General features: G+C 41.9%; 1 protein-coding gene across 7 annotated transcripts in view; it reads right to left on the minus strand.

The window, feature by feature from the left end:
* Positions 1-24,655, minus strand: part of PIK3CB (phosphatidylinositol-4,5-bisphosphate 3-kinase catalytic subunit beta) — a 264,723-nt gene that overhangs the window by 126,179 nt on the left and 113,889 nt on the right. For 2 of the 7 annotated variants that reach the window (XM_073625871.1, XM_073625864.1), the window contains exon 1: positions 6,050-6,179. The exons of 3 other annotated variants lie outside the window; for them this stretch is intronic. Coding sequence is in view for 1 of the 4 variants with exons in the window: in XM_073625864.1 (XP_073481965.1) it covers positions 6,050-6,152 (103 nt within the window). In the remaining 3 variants the exon portion in view is untranslated. 2 more of the 7 variants (XM_073625867.1, XM_073625870.1) reach the window with 2 other exon arrangements.

Genomic DNA, 24,655 nt, shown 5'->3' on the forward strand with positions numbered 1-24,655 from the left:
GATGCTGGACAGGGGGTCCCTTGCAAAAAGCACAGAGACTTTGAAAAAAATAAATGTTTTGCAGCTCCTGTGGGTCCGGAGGAAACACAAACAACTGGAGGCACCCAGGTAAGACTGACAAATTTATAATGGTGGACTAATTTGTTTCCTGTTTCAGGGAGGAGCCCATCTCTCGGATGCTGCCCTGGAAGACGATTCCAGAAAAAGTATTCACACCCCTTGAAATTTTCTAAAAACGTAAATGTAATTTATTGGGATTTTGTGTGATAGACCAACACAAAGTGGCACATAATTAGGCAGGGGAAGGAAAGTGATAAATGGTTTTCCAAACTTTTTACAAATATATAGGTGAAAAGTGTGGCGTGCATTTGTATTCAGCCCCCGAGTAAATACTTTGTAGAACCACATTTTGCTGCAATTACAGCTGTAAGTCTTGCCACAGATTTTCAATTGGATTTAGGTCCGGACTTGGGCCATTCTAACACATGAATATGCTTTGATCTAAACCATTTCACTGTAGCTCTGGCTGTATATTTAGGGTTGTTGTCCTACTTGAATGTGAACCTCCGCCCCAGTCTCAAGTCTTTTGCAGACTAACAGGTTTTCCTCTAAGATTGCCCTGTATTTGGCTCCATCCATCTTGCCCATCAACTCTGACCAGCTTCCATGTCCCTGCCGAAGAAAAGCATCCCCACGACATGATGCTGCCACCACCATGTTGCATGGTGGGGATGGTGTGTTCAAGATGATATGTGTGGCGGAAAACTAACACTGCACAGCATTTTGCTTCTTAGGCCAAAAAGTTCAATTTTGGTCTCATCTGACCAGAGGACCTTCTTCCACATGTTTGCCGTGTCCCCCACATGGCTTCTCGATAACTTTCAACAACGGCTTTCTTCTTGACACTCTTCTATAAAGGCCAGATTTGTGGAGAGCAAGACTGATAGTTGTCCTTTGGACAGATTCTCCCACCTGAACTGTGGATCTCTGCAGCGTTACCATGGGCCTCGTGGCTGCTTCTCTGATTTATGCCCTTTGCCCAGCCTTGTCAGTTTAGGACGGCCATGTCTTGGTAGGTTTGCAGTTGTGCCATATTCTTTCCATTTTTAGATGATGGATTGAACAGTGCTCTGTGAAATGTTAAAAGTGTGGGATTTTTTTTTTTATAACCTAACCGTGCTTTAAATTTCTCCACAACTTTATCCCTGACCTGTCTGGTATGTTCCTTGGCCTTCATGATGCGATATGTTCACAAAGGTTTCCTAACAAACCTCTGAGGGCTTCAAATAAGAGCTGTATTTATACTGGGATTAAATTACACACAAGTGGACTCTTATTTACTAAGGTGACTTCTGAAAGTAATTGGTTCCACTAGATTTTAGTTAGAGGTATCAGAGTGAAGGGGGCCGAATACAAATGCACACCGCACTTTTCAGATATTTGTAAAAAAAAAAAAAAAAAAAAAAATTGAAAACCATTTATCATTTTCCTTCCACTTCACAATTATGTGCCACTTTGTGTATCACATAAAATACCAATAAAATACAAGTTTTTGGTTGTAATATGACAAAATGTGGAAAAACTTCGAGGTTATAAATACTTTTTCAAGGCACTGTACATAATGTAATTGCCAATACCTGTAAAGTAAAATAAGAGCTGTGTGTGCAGATGCCGTCTGAACAAAACGAAAGCTAGTATTAGCCATCTCTGACTCTGCCTACACCATATTAATGCCCAAAAAAAATACACATTTGATGTTCAATAAAGATTTGTAGGGAGATGTAAAATAGTTTTATTGATATTTAATATTTATTTTGAATTTCTTTTTTTAATTGCTCAGGGTTGGCCAGACACAGACTCACGCTGTAGAGAGCATGCATCAGCAGAGTAATAGAAGCCCCCCCAAGGATCTTTCCCTGCAGATGCCAAAAAACAGGGAAGGAATGTGTGACCACACAACAGTACTGCAGGAATAAAAAGGTACTTCGAAGATTTAAAAAAAATTAATAAAAAAACATAAAATTCAGTGGCATGATGTATATAATTTATGTGAGAGAATTATGGCAAATTAACACTTCCTGACCAATGTAAGTATGCATATCTTAAACCTGGCTGATCCCTATGCAAGCTGAAAATCACTGTTGTAGTCATTACTATTATAGTGATCTTAGCAGTCTTTTGGGTCCAGCGCTGAGTGATCCTCTATGGATACTATGAGGAACTGCAGATGCTGGCCACTGCACCCCCGAACACTGCTACTTTCAGCAGTGACTACTACAGTGATATACAGATTACACAGGGGTTGCACAGGTACGAAATATGCACATCTACATATCCATGTAACAATGTTAAAAAAAAAAAAATCATACCTAACCTTCAGCTTTAAAAGCAAAGCTCCACTTTATGTTTTTATGCATGAAGGATCACTTTAATATGAATTGTACACATAATTTTTAAAATCATGACAAGTATAAGCTTTATACGCGTGAACAAAGCAGGATTTATGTCTTAAGATGCATGTTCTCCGATTGAATCTATACCTTACCTGTACAAAAGGAGAAGCTGTGCTGGGCATAATCACTGCTCTCCCTCCCTTATGTGTGTAAATTTCAGCAAGAGCTATTAAGCTCTGTAAACAGCTGCATACATGTACAACTGAGGAATATAGGAATCTTAAGAAAATATGAAAGGAAACCTAAAAAGGCTGGCTGACAAGACCTCAAAATTTTAAAAATGCAAATTTCAAATTTACCAGCAAAAAATAAAGCTAGCGTTTACAAATTTGCATTACAATCCCTTTAAAGATGATTTCCAGTTATAGATATTTTAACGCAAAAACAATATGGGGAGCATCCATTGGATTTACAGGTACCACATCCTCCACTTATTGTACAGCAAAAACACACCGAGAAAAAACATTTCTTGGGATTTTAAAAATGTTATATGAATAAAAGCTTTTGATAGATTATACATCAATTGATATGGTACCTCTAAAGTCCGGTTTAGATTTTCTTCTTAGGGTGTTTCCTGCTGTATAGATATTTTATACATAGTTACATTGGTCCAGCTTGGACCAATACCATGCACATATCATAGCTAGCTGATTCCCCTGAAACGTGGAAATAAGTCAAGTATAGACCGCTATTCCAGTGATCTCCACTTGCTTCCAGGTCCTGCACCAGGTGGCTGCCCTGCTGCATTCTGAACACAGGTCAGCTGCTTGGCACAGGAGCCATTCATAGAATGCTTTGCAATAAACAAAGTGGAGAGTATGACGTCACCATCTCATCCAATCACTTCACTTCACACTTCACCAATTCAGAAAATGCAAAGCATTCTGTTGAGCGGCTGACCTCTTGTGTTCAGAAGGCAACAGAGCAGCCACTAAGCACAGGAACCAAAAGCAAATGAAGAGCACTGGAGTGGCTGCATTTGATTGGGCTGCTGTGTCTCCATAAAGAATGAGGGAAAAGTCAACCCAACTTTCTAAAAAATGCAGCCACATATGCAATATGCACAGGTTCTTGACCTACACAGATATGCACCTAGCCTTAAGGGGTTGGTTGAATTTCTGGCAAATTAAAAGGTATTTATGTACTTGAAGGGTCCTTAAAGGGATAAAACATAGGGAATGTCCAGGTATTGCAAATATACTGTATACTGCCTATGCCATTTATCTGGTCTTGACATACACATTAAAAGTACAACGATGCAAAATAATTGTGCGCGTTAGCACAATGATCTAACAAAAAAAGAAAAAAAAAATAGTCTTTAGGTCAGTAATTTACATTGCAAAGAGTTTAGAAAATTTAATTGCAGAGTTTTACCAGGTGATCTTTTGCTGAATCTGAACCTCTGGGGGAATCTAGGATGGAAAAGGACCTGGGGGTCCTAGTAGACGATAGGCTCAGCAATGGCATGCAATGCCAAGCTGCTGCCAACAAAGCAAACAGAATATTGGCATGCATTAAAAAGGGGATCACCTCCAGAGATAAAATGATAATGCGCCCGCTCTACAAGACTCTGGTCCGGCCGCACCTAGAGTATGCTGTCCAGTTCTGGGCAGTCCTCCGGAAGGACATACTGGAAATGGAGCAAGTACAAAGAAGGGCAACAAAGCTAATAAGGGGCCTGGAGGATATTGGTTATGCGGAATGGTTGCGAGCACTGAACTTATTCTCGCTGGAGAAGAGACGCTTGAGAGGGGATAGGATTTCAATATACAAATACCATACTGGTGACCCCACAATAGGGTTAAAACTTTTTTGCAGAAGGGAGTTTAACAAGACTCGTGGCCACTCATTAAAATTAGAAGAAAAGAGGTTTAACCTTAAACTACGTAGAGGGTTCTTTACTGTAAGAGCGGCAAGGATGTGGAATTCCCTTCCACAGGCGGTGGTCTCAGCGGGGGGGCATTGATAGTTTCAAGAAACTATTAGATAAGCATCTGAACGACCGCAATATACAGGGATATACAATGTAATACTGACATATAGCCGAGTGGGAGGGTCTGTTACTACAGTCACATTATTAGCCATAGTCAAATTACATTTCTGTGGGAGTTCTGTATAAATATAGTGAACAGTCTTCCCCACTGTTGGCATTTTAAATACACTGACTGCTTTAAAAAGTGGCGTTTTCCTTTAATGGCTGGCAAACCCAGAACCAGCAGCGTGCCCGTCTGATTTCTCTATCCAACTCCAGGCAAGCAGATGGCTGACCACCTGCCATATATTCCCATGAAAACAGAATTCATAAGATTAAAGTTCAGAAAAAATCAAGAGGTGAATGGATATAAAAAATTTCCTTTACAAGCCATTATATGCAGGCTGAGTGTAACATCAAGTTTTCTTTGCTTGTAACCAGCATTACAGCCATTACAACTGAATTTTAAATAAACCAGTATTTAAAGTGGAACTAAACTGTACCTGAGCACCAAAAATTAACCTCAAACCATACTTTATTTTGTTGAGTATCACTGTCAGTTTATTTTTTGCCATCTGAATCCCATTGGGGAGATTTCCCTTCACTTCCTGTCCCATAGCCAAAAGAGGAAATCCCTCCAAAGTCAGGGAATCCCTGGACGTCACCAGAACTAGTGTTACCATTGGAAGATTTCACCTCCATTTGTCTTCTGGCGACAACCCAAAAAACAGGACAAATAGAGAGGGTGAATCTCTCTAAAAGGGAATACAGACAACAGTATAAACCTGAGTGGTGTTCTAATCCATCACCACTCTTTACATGAGATAGATATAGATATAGATATAGATATATATCTCTTTAGTTATACTTTAATATAGATTGAGAGAGTTTAGTTCCACTTTAAGGAATGTATAGACATTAGAGAACTACTACATCTTTTCTCCCTCTAAAACCTTAGCAATTAGCAATGACTCCAGTATGATCAGACGAACTAGTGGTGTGGCATTTACAACTAAATTATAATTCACACTGTAGTAGTACTTGCACACAACTAAACAATTCAGGATGCTAGGAATAATGCAATATAAAAAGAATCACTGCCCTTTTGAACTTCTGCTTGCCCCAGTGTGAAAGGGGTTAACACGTCACGCAGTCATGAGGCAACACTAATAATATCACTTCCCTTAATTGTGTACAACAAACAACATCATGCCTGATTAACAGAGCTGCCATTGTCCCAGAGACTAGGAGTAAATCTGGGCTTCAGCCAATGCACCATAAAGGCAAAGCTCCCACAATTAGAGGGGGCAGTGAAAGAACATGCAAGTCTCAGAAGAGAGGGATGACAGCGACACAGCTGTAGAGGAAAACACGACTTTGCAATATAGAGCAGGAGACACAACCCATCAAGAAAGCACACCAAAATCCTATAGCTGGCATGGCAGATTTTATGTCTACCCTAATCTTCCACCACTTACCTGAGACCATGCAAATAGATATATAGAATATCCACACAACAGCATTTCTGTCTGTATTCTAATGTTAATACCTGCTGCAGCTCAGAGGAGATCACACTGACATATGCCAAGATTACAACTCTAAAGACGCGGTGTCATGAAATCACCTTTTGATCCATTCTTCTCACAGCAGGTGATGACCATCACTGTAGTTTTACTCACTCGTGTCAGAGGGAAACATCTGCAAGAGGCACAGTGTACGACACCCATAAACAGGATGCCATCCAGGACAGTTCGCCCTGACTGACTCACCTCCCTGGTTCCAGTTCTGCGTGAGCACAGTGTCCTCCTACCCACGCAGACAGGCGTTTGCAGTACCTGATGCCAGTTACATAACTCCTAGCCTGCACGAATATGACAAGTGTGAGGATTCCTACGAAGCCTCTGGCAGACAGCTGCAGATACAAATTCAGTATTCTAATAACCTTTTCCTAAATAGGTCTGATTGAAGGGCATGCCTGAGAATTCTGCCATTAGATTCTGGAAAACTCGAGAGAGTCGCCGCATGAAAAATGCCATTAAAAGGACATTTACAAAACGAATTGTGTACATGCTACGGAAAAGTGTTACATGATGAAGTCTGCTGTATAAGGTGGAACACTGGATTCAGAAGCTTTCAGATGAGGAAGTATCTGATTTAAAAAAAAAAAGTGAAGGTACCAACTGTATCCAGAAACGCACTAATCACACACCTACTATACATGTGAATTACTTAAAATATACACAAACTACACTTTACAGCCTTAAAACCACTTGCATCCTTCCCACACACTATAACATCACCTTCAGGCTAGCAATATCAATTTACTCTTGGTATGTGAGAATATATTATGAGTGAGATTGTTTCAATGCTAAACTAGGGAATGTAGGCAGGAGAAGTTCTGCACCATTTGAGCTGCATACCAAACACGCAGGAGAAATTTAAACCTCGAAGCACAAAATTTAAATAGCAGAATGCTGCCTTGTCGTCTCCCCATCTGCAGAGACCCACCTTGGCTGGATTTTTTCTTGGTATACTTATCTCAGATGGTTTCAGGCAGACATGACACAAAGCCATCAAAAATAAATAAATTCCAGTTACTCTTCTTACTTTTCTCTAAGGACCACACTGGATTTATGTTAGGCAGACAGGTGAGTGACAAAAGCAGGTGCAGGTCTCTCCCTATACACACTGTCAAAACAAAAAAAAACACCTCTGATGCACTTTTCCTATTATATAAGGTTGATCATTAATTGACTTTTATTGTAATTGTGCTATTAAAAAGTTTGTTTTTACAGGCAAAGACAGCATTAAAGGAGATACTGTAAGCATAAGTATGGCATGTAGGTCAACAGTACAGAGTGGTCATCAGCCAACAGTTCAACATGGTACAAAAGGTTAGGAAGAGGGCAGTATGTGACCTTGGGGGTCTTTTGTACTGTCAACATGAATCTACAGGATTGTAAGGGAAGAGAGGGAAGAGAGAAAAGAGGGAAGAGAGAAGAAGAGGAGGAAAGAAGGGAAAAGGGGAGAAGAGTTAAGAGGTGAAGAGGAGTATCGCAGAAGCCCTGGAGGCACCCCTTCAACATCAGATGATGGGAGCTGCTTCTCAGAGGTCTAATAGAGGGTAGTCGAAACCTTGTGGCAAAAAGCTTAAGAGTCACAGACCCCAGGTTTTGTGGAAATTGCGCATAGCGCAAGTTTAGTAGTCCGCTTATCATTGGTGAGCAGCACCTCTCCAGGTAGCATTGGAAAGTCAACTCAAAAGAGTAATTTCAGCATATCGTAGACCTGGGTCCATAAAGCATTATGGACCAAATCAACTGTTTGGAACATCCTTTAAAAGAAAGAACACACCGGTGAGCTCAGCAACGCCAAAAGACTGTGGTGGATGACCAAAGAATTCTTTCCCTGGTGAAGAAAACACCCTTCACAACAGTTGGCCAGATCAAGAACACTCTCCAGGAGGTAGATGTATGTGTGTCAAAGTCAACAATCAAGAGAAGACTTCACCAGAGTGAATACAGAGGGTTCACCACAAGATGTAAATCATTGGTGAGCCTCAAAAACAGGAAAGCCAGATTAGAGTTTGCCAAAGAACATCTAAAAAAGCCTTCACAGTTCTGGAACAACATCCTATGGACAGATGAGACCAAGATCATTTTGTACCAGGGTGATGGGAAGAGAAGAGTATGGAGAAGGAAAGGAACTGCTCATGATCCAAAGCATACCACCTCATTAGTGAAGCATGGTGGTGGTAGTGTCATGGCGTGGGCATGTATGGCTGCCAGTGGAACTGGTTCTCTTGTATTTATTGATGATGTGACTGGTGACAAAAGCAGCAGGATGAATTCTGAAGTGTTTCGGGTAATATTATCTGCTCATATTCAGCAAAATGCTTTAGAACTCATTGGACGGCGCTTTACAGTGCAGATGGACAATGACCCGAAGCATACTGCGAAAGCAACCAAAGAGTTTAATGGAAAGAAGTGGAATGTTATACAATGGCCAAGTCAATCACCTGACCTGAATTGAGCAGATTGAGCATGCATTCACTCACTGAAGACAAAACTGAAGGGAAAAATGCCCCAAGAACAAGCAGGAACTGAAGACAGTTGCAGTTAAGGCCTGGCAGAGGATCACCAGGGATGAAACCCAGCATCTGGTGAGGTCTATGCATTCCAGACTTCAGGCTGTAATTGACTGCAAAGGATTTGCAACCAAGTATTAAAAAGTGAAAGTTTGATGGATGATTGTTAATCAGTCCCATTACTTTTGGTCCCTTAAAAAGTGGGAGCCACATATACAAACTGCTGTAATTCCTACACCGTTCACCTGATTTGGATGTAAATACCTTCAAATTAAAGCTGAAAGTCTGCAGTTAAAGCACATCTTGTTTGTTTAATTTCAAATCCATTGTGGTGGTGTATAGAGTCAAAAAGATTAGAATTGTGTCGATGTCCCAATATTTATGGACCTGACTGTATATATAGCTGCAGAAGTTTCTCTCCATGGAGTCTGGCTGCAACCATTTTAACTGAAGCTGCTGCCTGTTCACTTCCTGGATTTACACAGAGGCACATCTCCAGCTCTGCAGCTCATTGGTTCTCTAATGACTCACCCCCCCCCATCCCGTCCCCGCAAACTCTCACGAGAGTGAGAGAGCTGTGCATGATGTCATAAGCCTAGGCTTTTTACCAGACAACAGAAAGTGGGCTGTATAAGGTATTTTTACTGGCAGTAAAAAAATAAAATGTTTTACTATCCAAAGTTAAAACAAGATTTAATAGATGGAAAGTTGAAAAAATTACTGAAGTTCCGCTTTAACTTTACTGCTGCCCACCTTGTCAGCATTGCTCAGTGCAGCATCAAGTGTAAACATGTCACAAAACGCTTACACTACACTTCATTTTCTTGAAGCCTCTGGATTGCTCAGTGCAGCTCCCAAACTTGCTGTTTGGGAATACTTCACTATAAGTCACAATTGCCAGCCTTGAGACATTTCCCATCATCCCTAGCATCATGCAAACAAATGCATGTTTTCGGCAGTCAATCTCTTGCCTTGGGGAGGAGCAGGGGCATGGCTTGATGTTTTAGTGTACTAGGATTCCTGTATATGTCGGCGCAGACTGCTCTGGACTTCGGGCTGTAGTTCTCAGCTGGGGATGCATGCGAAAGGGTGGCACCATGGGACCCTGCAAGGCAACCCAAGAAGAGGAAACCTGGGGAAGTGATGTTTGGACTGGGTCAAAGAAGATGAAAGGCAAGCTTCTAAGCCATAGCAGACCATGTGCAAAGTATGGATTTTAGCTGCTGTAATTTATATTAAAATTTTAGGGTTTCACCCCTTTGAGTGTCAGCTCAATAACTCTTTGCTACACAACACCTCAACAAGCACCCTTCTGCCTTATGCCCAGGAAAGGGAAATCTAAACTATAGTGCCCCATACAAGCAGAAGACTGGAACCAAATCTGGCTCCACTTCTTCTGTATGCTCTAAAAACGTTACTCTGGTAGACTCCATCTACAGATTAAGAGTCCAGCTACAGATTAATACTGCACCAGCAAGAATCTAAGACCATCCCAAATTGCCCCCCTCCAGCTTTTGCGGATACCAATCATGGTACTTTCACACAACTGGTGGGATTGCATGGCTGCAAACAAATATTGGGTGAAAGTCTACATAATACTATGCAAAGACAGTGGCATGAATACTTATTAGTTTCAGACTGGAACCTCACATACTCACAGCAGCTAAAAGGGCAATAGCAAGAGCATGGCTATCGTCTTTATTCCATTTTGAAGAAGTTACACATGAAGTAACCAAATAATGGTTTTTCGGAAACTGTAGTTCAGAAAAACATTCTGCCCAATGAGGAGCTCACCTCTCACTGACTTTTGTAGGGTGCTCTGCATTGGTTGCAATTCAAAACTCTAATCTGCCCCCATCCTCCCATAATCCCTTAACTTCCTCCAACTCCTCCTGCCTTCCCCTTTCTTATTATACCATCCTTAAAGTGGAACTTTAGTCAGAAAATGAAGGCCCGCTAGATCACTTAAGGATGGCCCCTTTTGCAGGTATAGCTATGTAAATCATTAAAAAGTGTCTATGCTATTTAAGGCTGAGTTCACACTAGTGTGAATTGGATGCAGGTTTCCCCGCATCCAGTTCACACGACAGGAGATTGTGACCGGCTCTCCATGCAGCCGGTTCACACATTTCCATGGCGGCTGTGGAGCGAATTGCACAGAGGTCTACAAGCTATGGTACAAATCATTGAAAATGTATTAACCTAATGTACTGACGACCTAATTTCTTGAGGCACCAACATGTCAAGACCGTACAAATACCCCCCAAAAATGACCCCTTTTTGGAAAGTACAGTCCAAGGTATTTAGTAAGAGTCATGACACGTTTTTTGTGTTGTAATATTTTCCCACAAATTTTTGGAAAACAAAGAAATTAAATTTATTTCTTTTCACAAAAATGTCATATTAAACAAGTTATTTCTCACACAAGGCAAAAGCATACTTGCAACTATACCCCAAAACACATTCTGCTACTTGTCCTGAGCATGGAGATACCACGTGCAAGGCATTTTCACAGCCTGGCCACAGAGAAGCGCAACATCCAAGGAGCACCTTCTGCCATTATCCACTTTAAGACCAGACCTTATTCCGACACTTTGTTTACAAGTAAAAATCTGTATTTTTGCTAGAAATTACCCCCAAACATTATATATTTTTGTAACAGAGGCCCTAGAGAATAAAATAGTGGGTTTTACAAGTTTTTAGGTCAAACGGTATTTGTGCAGCAGTTTTTCGAATGCAATTTTACACAATAACGCATAAATACATTTTAAGGAATTTCAATGCACACGGAGACAATACCCACATTTTTGGTAAAGTATAAAATATGGTGTTGCGCCGGGTAAATCAATACCAAACATATCGCGCACGCTTGTGAAATGGCACCAAACATCGGTATTTAAAAACCTCCATAGACGATGCTTTATAAGCCTTTATTGGTTACCATTTTAGAGTTACACAGGAGGTCTGGTGCTAGAATTATTGCTCTCACTCTGACGTTCGGGGGCGATACCCCAAATGTGGTGCGATCGCTGTTTATGTATGTGTACAGGACCAACGTGTGTGTTCGCCTTTGCAGGCATACACGGGGGCACTTTAAATGTTTTATTTATTGGTGGGACACTAGTACACCGACAGATGTTTTTGTGCACTTGTACACTGACAGATGTTGATGTCCCAATGGAACACTATTGCCGATGTTTTGTACACTGGTACAGATGTGATGGTACACTGACCGATGTTTTGTGCACTGGTACAGATGGTTATGGGGGCACTGACAGCTGTTTATGGGGAAAGGGACAGTGGTGCTTGGTGTACTGTGTGTGGATCTGTGCTATAAGCCCAGCAGGGAGAACTGACACAGACGCTTGTCTGTTTACACTGTGAAGGCTGATTGGACACAGCCGTCACGTGATCGGAAGGGCCAATCACAGCACCAATATCCCAATCCCATCTTGGCTGTGCCCTGTGATCACAGCCATCACAGAGTCACGTGGCTCCCGCTCTGAGGGACGTTCCTGTATGTCCACTCGGGACAATGAAAGGGCAACTCTGCTGTTTATGTACAGTGACCAGCTGGGTAGAAGTTAACCACTTGCCGACCGCCTAACGCAGATATACGTCGGCAGAATGGCATGGGCAGGCAGAATCACGTACCCGTACGTGATCTGCCTCCCGCGGGCGGGGGGTCCGATCGGACACCCCCCCCCGGTGCCAGCGGCGGTCGGCATTTCACTGGGAGCGTTGGGAGGCGAGGGGGAGACCATCCGATCGTGGCCCCCCCCCTCGCGATCGCTCCCAGCCAATCGGAATCCTCCCCTGCCTGTGTGTAGTTTCACACAGGCAGAGGATGTGATGTCATCTCTCCTCGGCTCGGCAGTTTCCGTTCCAGCGCCGAGGAGAGAAGACATGTAAGTGCAGCAAACACACTCAGTAGAACATGCCAGGCACATGCCAGGCAAAACACCAACGACCCCCCCCCCCCCGATCGCCCCCCAATCACCCCCCCCGTCACAAACTGCCACCAAGCAGTATTTTTTTTTTCTGATTACTGATTGGTGTCAGTTTGTGACAGTTACAGTGTTAGGGCAGTGAGTGGTAGCCCCCTTTAGGTCTAGGGTACCCCCTTAACCCCCCTCTAATAAAGTTTTAACCCCTTGATCACCCCCTGTCACCAGTGTCACTAAGCGATCATTTTTCTGATCGCTGTATTAGTGTCGCTGGTGACGCTAGTTAGGGAGGTAAATATTTAGGTTTGCCGTCAGCGTTTTATAGCGTCAGGGACCCCCATATACTATCTAATAAATGTTTTAACCCCTTGATTGCCCCCAGTTAACCCTTTCACCACTGATCACGGTATAACCGTTACGGGTGACGCTGGTTAGTTCGTTTATTTTTTATAGTGTCAGGGCACCCGCCGTTTATTACCGAATAAAGGTTTAGCCCCCTGATCGCCCGGCGGTGATATGCGTCGCCCCAGGCAGCGCCAGATTAGCGCCAGTACCGCTAACACCCACGCACGCAGCATACGCCTCCCTTAGTGGTATAGTATCTGTATGGATCAATATCTGATCCGATCAGATCTATACTAGCGTCCCCAGCAGTTTAGGGTTCCCAAAAACGCAGTGTTAGCGGGATCAGCCCAGATACCTGCTAGCACCTGCCTTTTGCCCCTCTGCCCAGCCCACCCAAGTGCAGTATCGATCGATCACTGTCACTTACAAAACACTAAACGCATAACTGCAGCGTTCGCAGGGTCAGGCCTGATCCCTGCGATCGCTAACAGTTTTCTTGGTAGCGTTTTGGTGAACTGGCAAGTACCAGCCCCAGGCAGCGTCAGGTTAGCGCCAGTACCGCTAACACCCACGCACGCACTGTACACCTCCCTTAGTGGTATAGTATCTGAACGGATCAATATCTGATCCGATCAGATCTATACTAGCATCCCCAGCAGTTTAGGGTTCCCAAAAACGCAGTGTTAGCGGGATCAGCCCAGATACCTGCTAGCACCTGCGTTTTGCCCCTCCGCCCAGCCCACCCAAGTGCAGTATCGATCGATCACTGTCACTTACAAAACACTAAACGCATAACTGCAGCGTTCGCAGAGTCAGGCCTGATCCCTGCGATCGCTAACAGTTTTTTTTGTAGCGTTTTGGTGAACTGGCAAGCACCAGCAGCCTAGTACACCCCGGTCGTAGTCAAACCAGCACTGCAGTAACACTTGGTGACATGGCGAGTCCCATAAATGCAGTTCAAGCTGGTGAGGTGGCAAGCACAAGTAGTGTCCCGCTGCCACCAAAAAGACAAACACAGGCCCGTCGTGCCCATAATGCCCTTCCTGTTGCATTCGCCAATCCTAATTGGGAACCCACCGCTTCTGCAGCGCCCGTACTTCCCCCATTCACATCCCCAACCAAATGCAGTCGGCTGCATGAGAGGCATTTTCTTTATGTCCTCCCGAGTACCCCTACCCAGCGAACCCCCCCAAAAAAAATGTCGTGTCTGCAGCAAGCGCAGATATAGGCGTGACTCCCGCTATTATTGTCCCTCCTGTCCTGACAATCCTGGTCTTTGCATTGGTGAATGTTTTGAACGCTACCATTCACTAGTTGAGTATTAGCGTAGGGTACAGCATTGCACAGACTAGGCGCCATTTCACAGGGTCTCCCAAGATGCCATCGCATTTTGAGAGACCCGAACCTGGAACCGGTTACAGTTATAAAAGTTAGTTACAAAAAAAGTGTAAAAAAAAAAAAAACACAAACAAAATTATAAAATAAAAAAAAAATAGTTGTCGTTTTATTGTTCTCTCTCTCTCTATTCTCTCTATTGTTCTGCTCTTTTTTACTGTATTCTATTCTGCAATGTTTTATTGTTATTATGTTTTATCATGTTTGCTTTTCAGGTATGCAATTTTTTATACTTTACCGTTTACTGTGCTTTATTGTTAACCATTTTTTTGTCTTCAGGTACGCCATTCACGACTTTGAGTGGTTATACCAGAATGATGCCTGCAGGTTTAGGTATCATCTTGGTATCATTCTTTTCAGCCAGCGGTCGGCTTTCATGTAAAAGCAATCCTAGCGGCTAATTAGCCTCTAGACTGCTTTTACAAGCAGTGGGAGGGAATGCCCCCCCCCCCCCCCCAACGTCTTCCGTGTTTTTCTCTGGCTCTCCTGTCTCAACAGGGAACCTGAAAATGCAGCCGGTGATTCAGCCAGCTGACCATAGAGCTGATCAGAGACCAGAGTGGCTCCAAACATCTCTATGGCCTAAGAAACCGGAAGCTACGAGCATTTTATGACTTAGATTTCGCCGGATGTAAACAGCGCCATTGGGAAATTGGGAAAGCATTTTATCACATCATCTTGGTGTGGTCAGATGCTTTGAGGGCAGAGGAGAAATCTAGGGTCTAATAGACCCCAATTTTTTCAAAAAAGAGTACCTGTCACTACCTATTGCTATAATAGGGGATATTTACATTCCCTGAGAACAATAAAAATGATTTAAAAAAAAAAAAAAAAAAAAAAAAAAAAAAAAAAATGAAAGGAACAGTTTAAAAATAAGATTAAAAAAAAAAATAAAAAAAAAAAAAAAAAAAAAAAAAGCACCCCTGTCCCCCCTGCTCTCGCGCTAAGGCGAACGCAAGCGTCGGTCTGGCGTCAAATGTAAACAGCAATTGCACCATGCATGTGAGGTATCACCGCGAATGTCAGATCGAGGACAGTAATTTTAGCAGTAGACCTCCTCTGTAAATCTAAAGTGGTAACCTGTAAAAGGCTTTTAAAGGCTTTTAAAAATGTATTTAGTTTGTCGCCACTGCACGTTTGTGCGCAATTTTAAAGCATGTCATGTTTGGTATCCATGTACTCGGCCTAAGATCATTTTTTTTATTTCATCAAACATTTGGGCAATATAGTGTGTTTTACTGCATTAAAATTTTAAAAAGTGTGTTTTTCCCCAAAAAATGCATTTGAAAAATCGCTGCGCAAATACTGTGTGAAAAAAAAAAAAATGAAACACCCACCATTTTAATCTGTAGGGCATTTGCTTTAAAAAATATATATAATGTTTGGGGGTTCAAAGTAATTTTCTTGCAAAAAAAAATTATTTTTTTATGTAATCAAAAAGTGTCAGAAAGGGCTTTGTCTTCAAGTGGTTAGAAGAGTGGGTGATGTGTGACATAAGCTTCTAAATGTTGTGCATAAAATGCCAAGACAGTTCAAAACCCCCCCCAAATGACCCCATTTTGGAAAGTAGACACCCAAAGCTATTTGCTGAGAGGCATGTCGAGTCCATGGAATATTTTATATTGTGACACAAGTTGCGGGAAAGAGACAATTTTTTATTTATTTTATTTTTTTTTTGCGCAAAGTTGTCACTAAATGATATATTGCTCAAACATGCCATGGGAATATGTGAAATTACACCCCAAAATACATTCTGCTGCTTCTCCTGAGTACGGGGATACCACATGTGTGAGACTTTTTGGGAGCCTAGCCGCGTACGGGACCCCGAAAACCAAGCACCGCCTTCAGGCTTTCTAAGGCCGTAAATTTTTGATTTCACTCTTCACTGCCTATCACAGTTTCGGAGGCCATGGAATGCCCAGGTGGCAAAACCCCCCCCCAAATGACCCCATTTTGGAAAGTAGGCACCCCAAGCTATTTGATGAGAGGTATAGTGAGTATTTTGCAGACCTCACTTTTTGTCACAAAGTTTTGAAAATTGAAGAAAAAAAATTTTTTTTTTCTCGTCTTTCTTTATTTTCAAAAACAAATGAGAGCTGCAAAATACTCACCATGCCTCTCAGCAAATAGCTTGGGGTGTCTACTTTCCAAAATGGGGTAATTTGGGGGGGTTTGTGCCACCTGGGCATTCCATGGCCTCCGAAACTATGATAGGCAGTGAAGAGTGAAATCAAAAATTTACACCCTTAGAAATCCTGAAGGCGGTGATTGGTTTTCGGGGTCCCGTACGCGGCTAGGCTCCCAAAAAGTCCCACACATGTGGTATCCCCGTACTCAGGAGAAGTAGCTAAATGTATTTTGGGGTGCAATATATCATTTAGTGACAACTTTGTGCAAAAAAAATAAAAAATAAATTTGTCACTTTCCCGCAACTTGTGTCAAAATATAAAACATTCCATGGACTCAACATGCCTCAAAGCAAATAGCTTGGGGTGTCTACTTTCCAAAATGGGGTCATTTGGGGGGGTTTTATGCCATCTGGGAATTTTATGGCCTTCAAAACTGTGATAGGTAGTGAGGAGTAAAATCAAAAATGTACGCCCTTAGAAATCCTGAAGGCAGTGATTGGTTTTCGGGGCCCCGTACGCGGCTAGGCTCCCAAAAAGTCCCACACATGTGGTATCCCCATACTCAGGAGAAGCAGCTAAATGTATTTTGGGGTGCAATTCCACATATGCCCATGGCCTGTGTGAGCAATATATCATTTAGTGACAACTTTTTGTAATTTTTTTTTTTTTTTTTTTTTTGTCATTATTCAATCACTTGGGACAAAAAAAAATAATATTCAATGGGCTCAACATGCCTCTCAGCAATTTCCTTGGGGTGTCTACTTTCCAAAATGGGGTCATTTGTGGGGGTTTTGTACTGCCCTGCCATTTTAGCACCTCAAGAAACGACATAGGCAGTCATAAATTAAAGGCTGTGTAAATTCCAGAAAATGTACCCTAGTTTGTAGGCGCTATAACTTTTGCGCAAACCAATAAATATACACTTGACATTTTTTTTACCAAAGACATGTGGCCGAATACATTTTGGCCTAAATATATGACTAAAATTGAGTTTATTGGATTTTTTTTAGAACAAAAAGTAGAAAATATAATTTTTTTTTCAAAATTTTCGGTCTTTTTCCGTGTATAGCGCAAAAAATAAAAAACGGCAGAGGTGATCAAATACCATCAAAAGAAAGCTCTATTTGTGGGAAGAAAAGGACGCAAATTTCGTTTGGGTACATCATTGCATGACCGCGCAATTAGCAGTTAAAGCGACGCAGTGCCGAATTGTAAAAAGTGCTCTGGTCAGGAAGGGGGTAAAACCTTCCGGGGCTGAAGTGGTTAAAGCAGAATTAAACCCTCCTATCCTTTACAGCCAAGGGAGCTGCTTCTGTTTAAGCTGCAACTGCCATGAACCTGCACACGTGATCAGTTATGACACCAATCGTTTGATGATTTAACAGTTTGGTTTAGGACACAAGCAAATGTGACCATTGACAATCCCAGCATTCCAGGAATGTAACAGTTTATTTTGGTCTGGGCTTCAGCAAAATAGCACAGGCGCAACACTGGAAGCAATATACGGCACACACCAATTTTTGTAGCATAACTATTAGGCCTGGGGGGGGGGGGGGTTGGGTAATGTCAACATGACCAGACATGTCTGAGGAGAGCTCTGCCAGCTGCCCATAGAATCGTATTGTATAATTTTGTTAAAAAAAAAAGCTAAAAAACGCTACAGCTAAAAACCGCTACAGCAAAAACGCTGAAAAACTCATTCTACAGCTTTCTACAGCCAACGCTACTGGCTTTTTTTTTTTAGAACGTCCAGTGTGCATGAGGCCTGAATGTGGAATGTATGTTCCTTGATAAAAAACATTTTTTATCAAGTGGTTATGGGTAAAGTTTTACTTTAAGGCTGTAATAATGCCTGAGCGACAGGGAAATGTGAACAGAAAAGCGCATCACGCTTGCAGTGCCATTCATTTTTAATGCCATCCCAAATGCAGGTAGCAGTCACATGTTTTCCATGTGAACATGCATAAACACGCTTTGCTTAGTGGTAAAAAATGTACCGGAGCTTCTTTAGCAGGTTTGTTGCACCAATAGGCAGCCTATTCAAGTCAATGGGCTATTGTGCCAAAAACTTGCGAAAACGTTTGACGCATCGCATTACGTGAATGCAGCAAAGTTTCTATGTTACCTTCTGTAATATTTGGTAATATGCTAACTGCTAACCATTTTTCAAGTATGAAAAAATTACCTCTCCTACACATTTCCATGTAAATCTAACCATTAAAAAAGTATTTTTAACAAAAAAACCCTATGCGGGTGAAAGAGGACCTCTCAGTGCATATGCTGTAGTACACCCAGAGCGATCAAGTCCTTAAAGTACTGTATATGTGGTGGAATTGTGTGTTTATTTACGACCCCTACATTTGCAATCCTGGGCCACCACATGGAGAGATTTGTATAGGTCTGTGACAGAATAACCACTGAAGAAAGATTTTCACTCAAAACAAATGCACAATTTAAAAGTGATCAGGGTAGGTTTTAATCTGTCGAACTGCCAATTTAGAACAGTTGAAGGAATTCGTAAATAAAGCTGCATAATTGTTAAATCTGCCTAACGGCTCCTGTTTAGCACAGCTTTGCTGTGTGACAGAATTTATAAATATTGTCTTATGGGTGCGTGCCTGTGAGAGAACGTATTCTGTGCCTTTTACAAATGTGCATATTTCAAGCTGAGCATATTACGAGAAAAAGTCTAGTCTAGCTTGGACCTGTGAGCTTCAAGTATATCTAAGGCCTAACCTTTTGTATAGTGTTGAAGGGTTATTAGCACCTCTGACGGGTTTTTATTGCTGTCCCAGGTTCTTATTTTCAGCCATCACCGGGGTAGAATTAAAGTGACAATCTTTCAATGGAGACACATGTTCCCATGACACATTCTAACAGGGCTTTACCTCATTTTGGAGAGGTTTACCTTACTTTAGATTTCCTCTCACTTAATTTTGGGTGTACGGGACAGTAAGTAAAAGTCAGTTTTAACCCTTCCTTAGTCTATCTAAAATGGAAAAAACGTCCAAACGCCAAAGCTTCCCTGATGGTCAGCAAGGAAAGAAAGGTGCAGGACCTCTCTCAACTTTCACAAAAAGATTTGCATGTCAATTCAGAGGTCTTGATATGTGGCCTTTACTAAAGGTAGAAAAAAAATGGGGATCTGCCAGAGAATTAAATCTCACACCATATCCCAAAAAAGAATACATCAAGAAACAAAAACACATTGTGGGACTTTTAAAGTGTAACCTCGCAACAAATCACACAAAATTATGAATTAAAAAAAAAAATACATACTTTTTTTAATACAAATAATCCGGACAACCACATCATTAAATATCGTATCTAAAAAACAATGATATGTAGCACCAGTCAACACCCATAGAGACCAAAAACTCAAATACTAGTTTATATAGTTAGTCACCATAAGTATTACATTCCAAGTCCTTATATCCAGGACTAGTGATAATTTACTACCGGTCAACAGCATACCTTCCAACTTTTTGAGATGGGAACGAGGGACACCTATTAGCAAAAGTATGTATGCATAGGACACACCCCCTGTCATGACCCCTAAAAGGAGAATTATTCACAAAAAATTATGAGTTAAACCCACAAGTGCTTTTTGTTATAACACTATTATTCCTTTATACTGGCTTTTGAAATTTACAAATGCAGCAATTTAGAAATTGGATAAAAACGATAGCACTTGGAAACACTTTTTGAAAGTTAAAAAGTGCATTTTATATACAATTGTATAGATTGCAACCAAATGAGGGACAAATGAGGACAGAGGGACTTTTTTCCCCAAATAAGGGACAGTTGGGAGCTATGGGCAACAGGTGATAGGCCTCATGCGACATGTTTCACATATGGTTTTATCAGGAATAGGGTGAGAAAAATAATGGCTGTAATGCTTAACAATGTATAGGGTGGCTTCACAGTGCCCCACTGTGCTTTTGCTGGTTTTCAAGCAGGTTATCTGCACTTTCCAATAGACTTCTATGTGGTCCTGCGGTTTTGGTGCAGATTCAGAAAGCACACCAAAGCCATGGGACATATTAGAAATGTACAGAAAAGTGCAGCTAACCCTCACGAAACCTGCGAGTTAGCTGTGCTTTGGCCAAAAGTGCAGAGGGAGGAGGAGGAGGATGCAATAGGTCTATCCTTTCCCACCAGAAAGGTGCAGATTTACTTTAAGGCAAACTCAGGAACTAGCAGCATCAAGTCTGTTACCTGCTACATGTGATAAACGTAGGTCCAACGACCTACGTATATTACTAACTAAGCATTTAAAACCTTGCATTTTCCTGACAACGTAACATTAACACTTTCTCAGGAAGTCGCAAAGTATGACATTACATTGGCAATGCTGAACTACATTTCCTTCTGCAGATCCAGCTCTGCGCCAGTCAGCACTCTGACGTTCTAAAGGCAGCCGAGTTCTCCATTTCTACACAGAGCGAGCAGAGAGGGGGAAACCACTCAGACCACAAGATCCAGGTCCTTTGTTAGAGCATCAAAGCACAAACATCAAACGGCACTGATTCCTCAATTTGGACATAGTTTGTCAGCGGAGCTAATTGGTTGCAGGAGAATGCAGCAAATCACAGCCCAAATGATGATTAGATGAGATGTATAATATGGTTTTGTGACTGCCCATTTCCTATCTATTGTGCACTGCCTATTTATAGCTGCAAAGTGCTTCTGGAGAACACAATGGTGACATTTCATTATCTAACTACCTAATTACAGCAATGATTAAAAGATACCAAAGTGTACATCAGGTGAGTGTTAGCAGAATATCTAAAAATACTGAAACAAGCTTTCTTATGTGTGGATGAAAGACAGATTTTCTAGAATCAGGTAAACCAATTGCTATGATAAGGAAACTTGCTTAAATTGGATTTAGGCCCCTTTCACACTCAAGTCGCATGACAAGTCGTACCCCATGATTTCCAATGGGTACTGTTCATATCTGTGCAACTTCAAAGTAGTCCCTGCACTACTTTGGTCCGACTGATGCGACTTGAGGTCCATAGACCTCAAGATTACACAGGCATTGCCTCAAGTCGCGGCAAAGTCGCATGACTTTCAGGTCGCACAAGTGTGAAAGGGGCCTAATGGACATACATGGCACTGTGCTTAGCAGTTAAAAGTTCCTTCGGCATCCTAAAATCATGGTTAAACAATATTTTCAAAAATACACTCCAATCCAGTCTTAGGCCCGGTACACACTGGTGCGACATACGCGCCAACTTTGGGAGCACATGTCGCTTGATGTGTATAAATCAACGATTCCCTATGAGAGCCGTCCCAACTGGTCCAACTTTGAAAAAGGTTCCTGCACTACTTTGATCCGACTTGGGGACGATTGCAGCCAAATGATTTGAATGTAAGCTACATCCAAGTTGGATCACTGTCTTAACTGATCCGACTTTGGCATGCGACTTGTGCTCTGAGGATCTTGAAGGGGAACCCCACCCAAAAATATAAAAAAAAAACAAAAAACAAACAAACACAAACACAGCGTGGGGTCCCCCCCAAAAAAACAATACCAGACCCTTGTCCGAGCATGCAGCCCGGAAAGTCAGGAAAGGAGGGGGGGAGCAAGCGCATCCCCCCCTCCTGGACCATACCAGGCCACATGCCCTCAACATGGGGAGGGTGATTTGGGGGTCCCCCCCAACCACCTTGTCCCAATGTTGATGGGGACAGGGGCCTCTTCCCCACAACCTTGGCCGGTGGTTGTGGGAGTCTGCGGGTGGGGCTTATTGGAATCTGGATGCACCCTTTAACAAGTGGGCCCCCAGATCCTGATCCCTCTATGTGAATGAGCATGGGGTACATACCAGTGTGAAGCCGGTCTTAAGCCCCTTTCACACGTGTGTGATTTGTCCTGCAACTTGTGACTTTAAAGTCGCATGACAAGTCACACCCCAGGATTTTCAATGAATACCGTTCATATCAGTGCAACTTCAAGTCGCAGCAACTTCAAAGTAGTTCCTGCACTACTTTGGTCCAACTTTGATGCGACTTGGTCCATAGACCTCAAGATTACACAGGCATTTTTTTAGCTATCCAAGTTTTTATTTTCATTTTTTATTCCCAGTGACCATCACACTAATGTATTGTGGGCTGTAGATATTGGAATTCTAAGCAGGGGTTCCCTGAAACCCGTTGACTTGAAAAATTATTTCAAGGGTTCCTCCACATTAAAAAGGTTGAGAAAGGCTGCACTCGTCAAAAAAAACATTTAAAAGGGCAAACTACATAGAGAACTTTACCTGTTGCTGACAGCTGCTCAATTTGCAAGTCATCAAAATTAATACGCCACAAAATGTGTGATTTTCAAGAAACAGTTATATCGTCTGGCAGCCTTAGATAAATCTTGGGCTCTAAAGCAATTAAAAATCAGTTACAGAAATATTTAACTGCTTGCTGGCAGTAACCTCAACAGTAGAGCTCTGTAATACATGTTCTGCTAGTAAGAAAATAGGAAACAAGCAGTTAGATCTTTTAATAGTAGAGAGATTTAAGACGGCCATACATGGATCGTTCCCAGCTGTCAGAATACAATACCACAGCAGAAAGGATTAGCTCATCCACCTCGAATGTGTGGATGGGGGAATCATAATTCTCTTTTGTATTCAACCCGCCAGTTGAATGAATAAGCAATACATTTTCACATATACAGTATGCTGCAGTGTGATGCAGTGTGAGGCTGCATTTTGGATGTACTGCTGTATATGATCCCTTTTAGGTTAATTGACTCTTTAATTAGAAGCTAGTCAATCTACAGTTCAAGACTTCCCAGCTTTATCCTAAAAATCTAAATACCGGCTGGCTTTTAAGATGGAATCAATCTTTACTTATTCTTATTTATTTCTTATATAAAAGCACAAAAAATTCAGAAAGCCAAATTTCCAGACAAGTATGTTTGACTTATTGGGGTTGATTTAGTAAAACTGGAGATAAATGCCATTTAATTATTGAGCGAAGCTGCTTTGTAGAGCTAAGATTCATCAGGACTGCCTCTATTGGGAGCCAGAATCTTAGCGCTACAAAGCAGCTTCACTCAACAATTAAATGGCATTTATCACAAAAACTAATCAGCTTCCAGGTTTTAGCCCCCGTTCACATTGGACAGATTTGACATGTGATTTGCAGCGGCACTGTCCCAATCAGTGCGGAACAGCACAGATTTCCAAAAGTAGTTCCTGTACTACTTTTGGCGATTTCAGGGGCTTTTTCAATTGAGATCTGTGCATGAACCTGCACAGATGTCTTTCAAATCACCCCCAAACTCTCACTGAAATGCGGGTTTGAAATTGTGCGAGTTCAGCTGCAAACGAGGGTTCATTGTCAAAGCTGAAGTTAGAAGCAGATTGGCTACCATGCACAGCAGCACCAGATTCTAAGTGCACCAGGTTTAATAAATCTTCCCCTGTGATCCTAACTTAATGAAAGTATACACGATGGCCTCATGCACACTGCTGCTCCTAAACTAACATTTAGGAGCTTTTGGTGTTTTTTGCTAAAGCCCCTGAACTCAATTAAAAGCCTATGTGTCCATTCACGCATAGGCTTTTACCGGAGTTTGGGAGCAGCAGAGTTTAGAGGCAGTAAAACGCACCTTTCCTGTACGCAGAAGAATCGCCCAATAAAATAATTGCCCAAACTCTGCTACACTCACCCAAACTGGTTTGAAAAAAGGCAGCTTAGGAGAGTTTAGAATGCTGACTTACCCCTGTCAGGAGAAACAGCGTTTAAAATAAATCAGTGTGCATGAGGCCTTACACAGCTATTGGGGATTGAGAACTAGAAGGAGGTAAAAGTCTAAGGCCTGAGACTGCAATATCACTGCTAGCAGCCTTCCAGCACCAGAATCTGACAAGAGGAAATGAAAAAGGATAAGAAGAAACAACTTACAAAGGAACACTTTACACTGGCAGTTAGTAAACAGAGGTATTCAAAAACAAGTAGAATTCATGGGTATTCAGCAGTCTGGAGACAAAAAAAAAAAAAAATCCACAATTCAAAACAAGCGACTGGTGATCAGGAAAATATACTTGCCACCACAAGAGGGACATACAACAAAAACAAAAGAAGGGAAATGTGGCCATTATTGTCACACAGAGATGCAAATAAGATTTAACACTTCCTTCTTTGCAATTCTGGCCAAGTCATAACCACCTTTTAACACCCTATCACCAAGGTGATTGAAAATGGAGAAAGCATACAAGAAGTGTACAAGTCCAATTCCACTGTCTATGGCTTACCTGAGATGCAGAGTCTAAGCACCAGCTGGCCCCCCCTCAACAGAGCTCCTGATGGTGGAGATG

Source organism: Aquarana catesbeiana, linkage group LG04 (assembly GCF_042186555.1).
Source record: "Aquarana catesbeiana isolate 2022-GZ linkage group LG04, ASM4218655v1, whole genome shotgun sequence".
Classification (NCBI taxonomy): domain Eukaryota; kingdom Metazoa; phylum Chordata; class Amphibia; order Anura; family Ranidae; genus Aquarana; species Aquarana catesbeiana.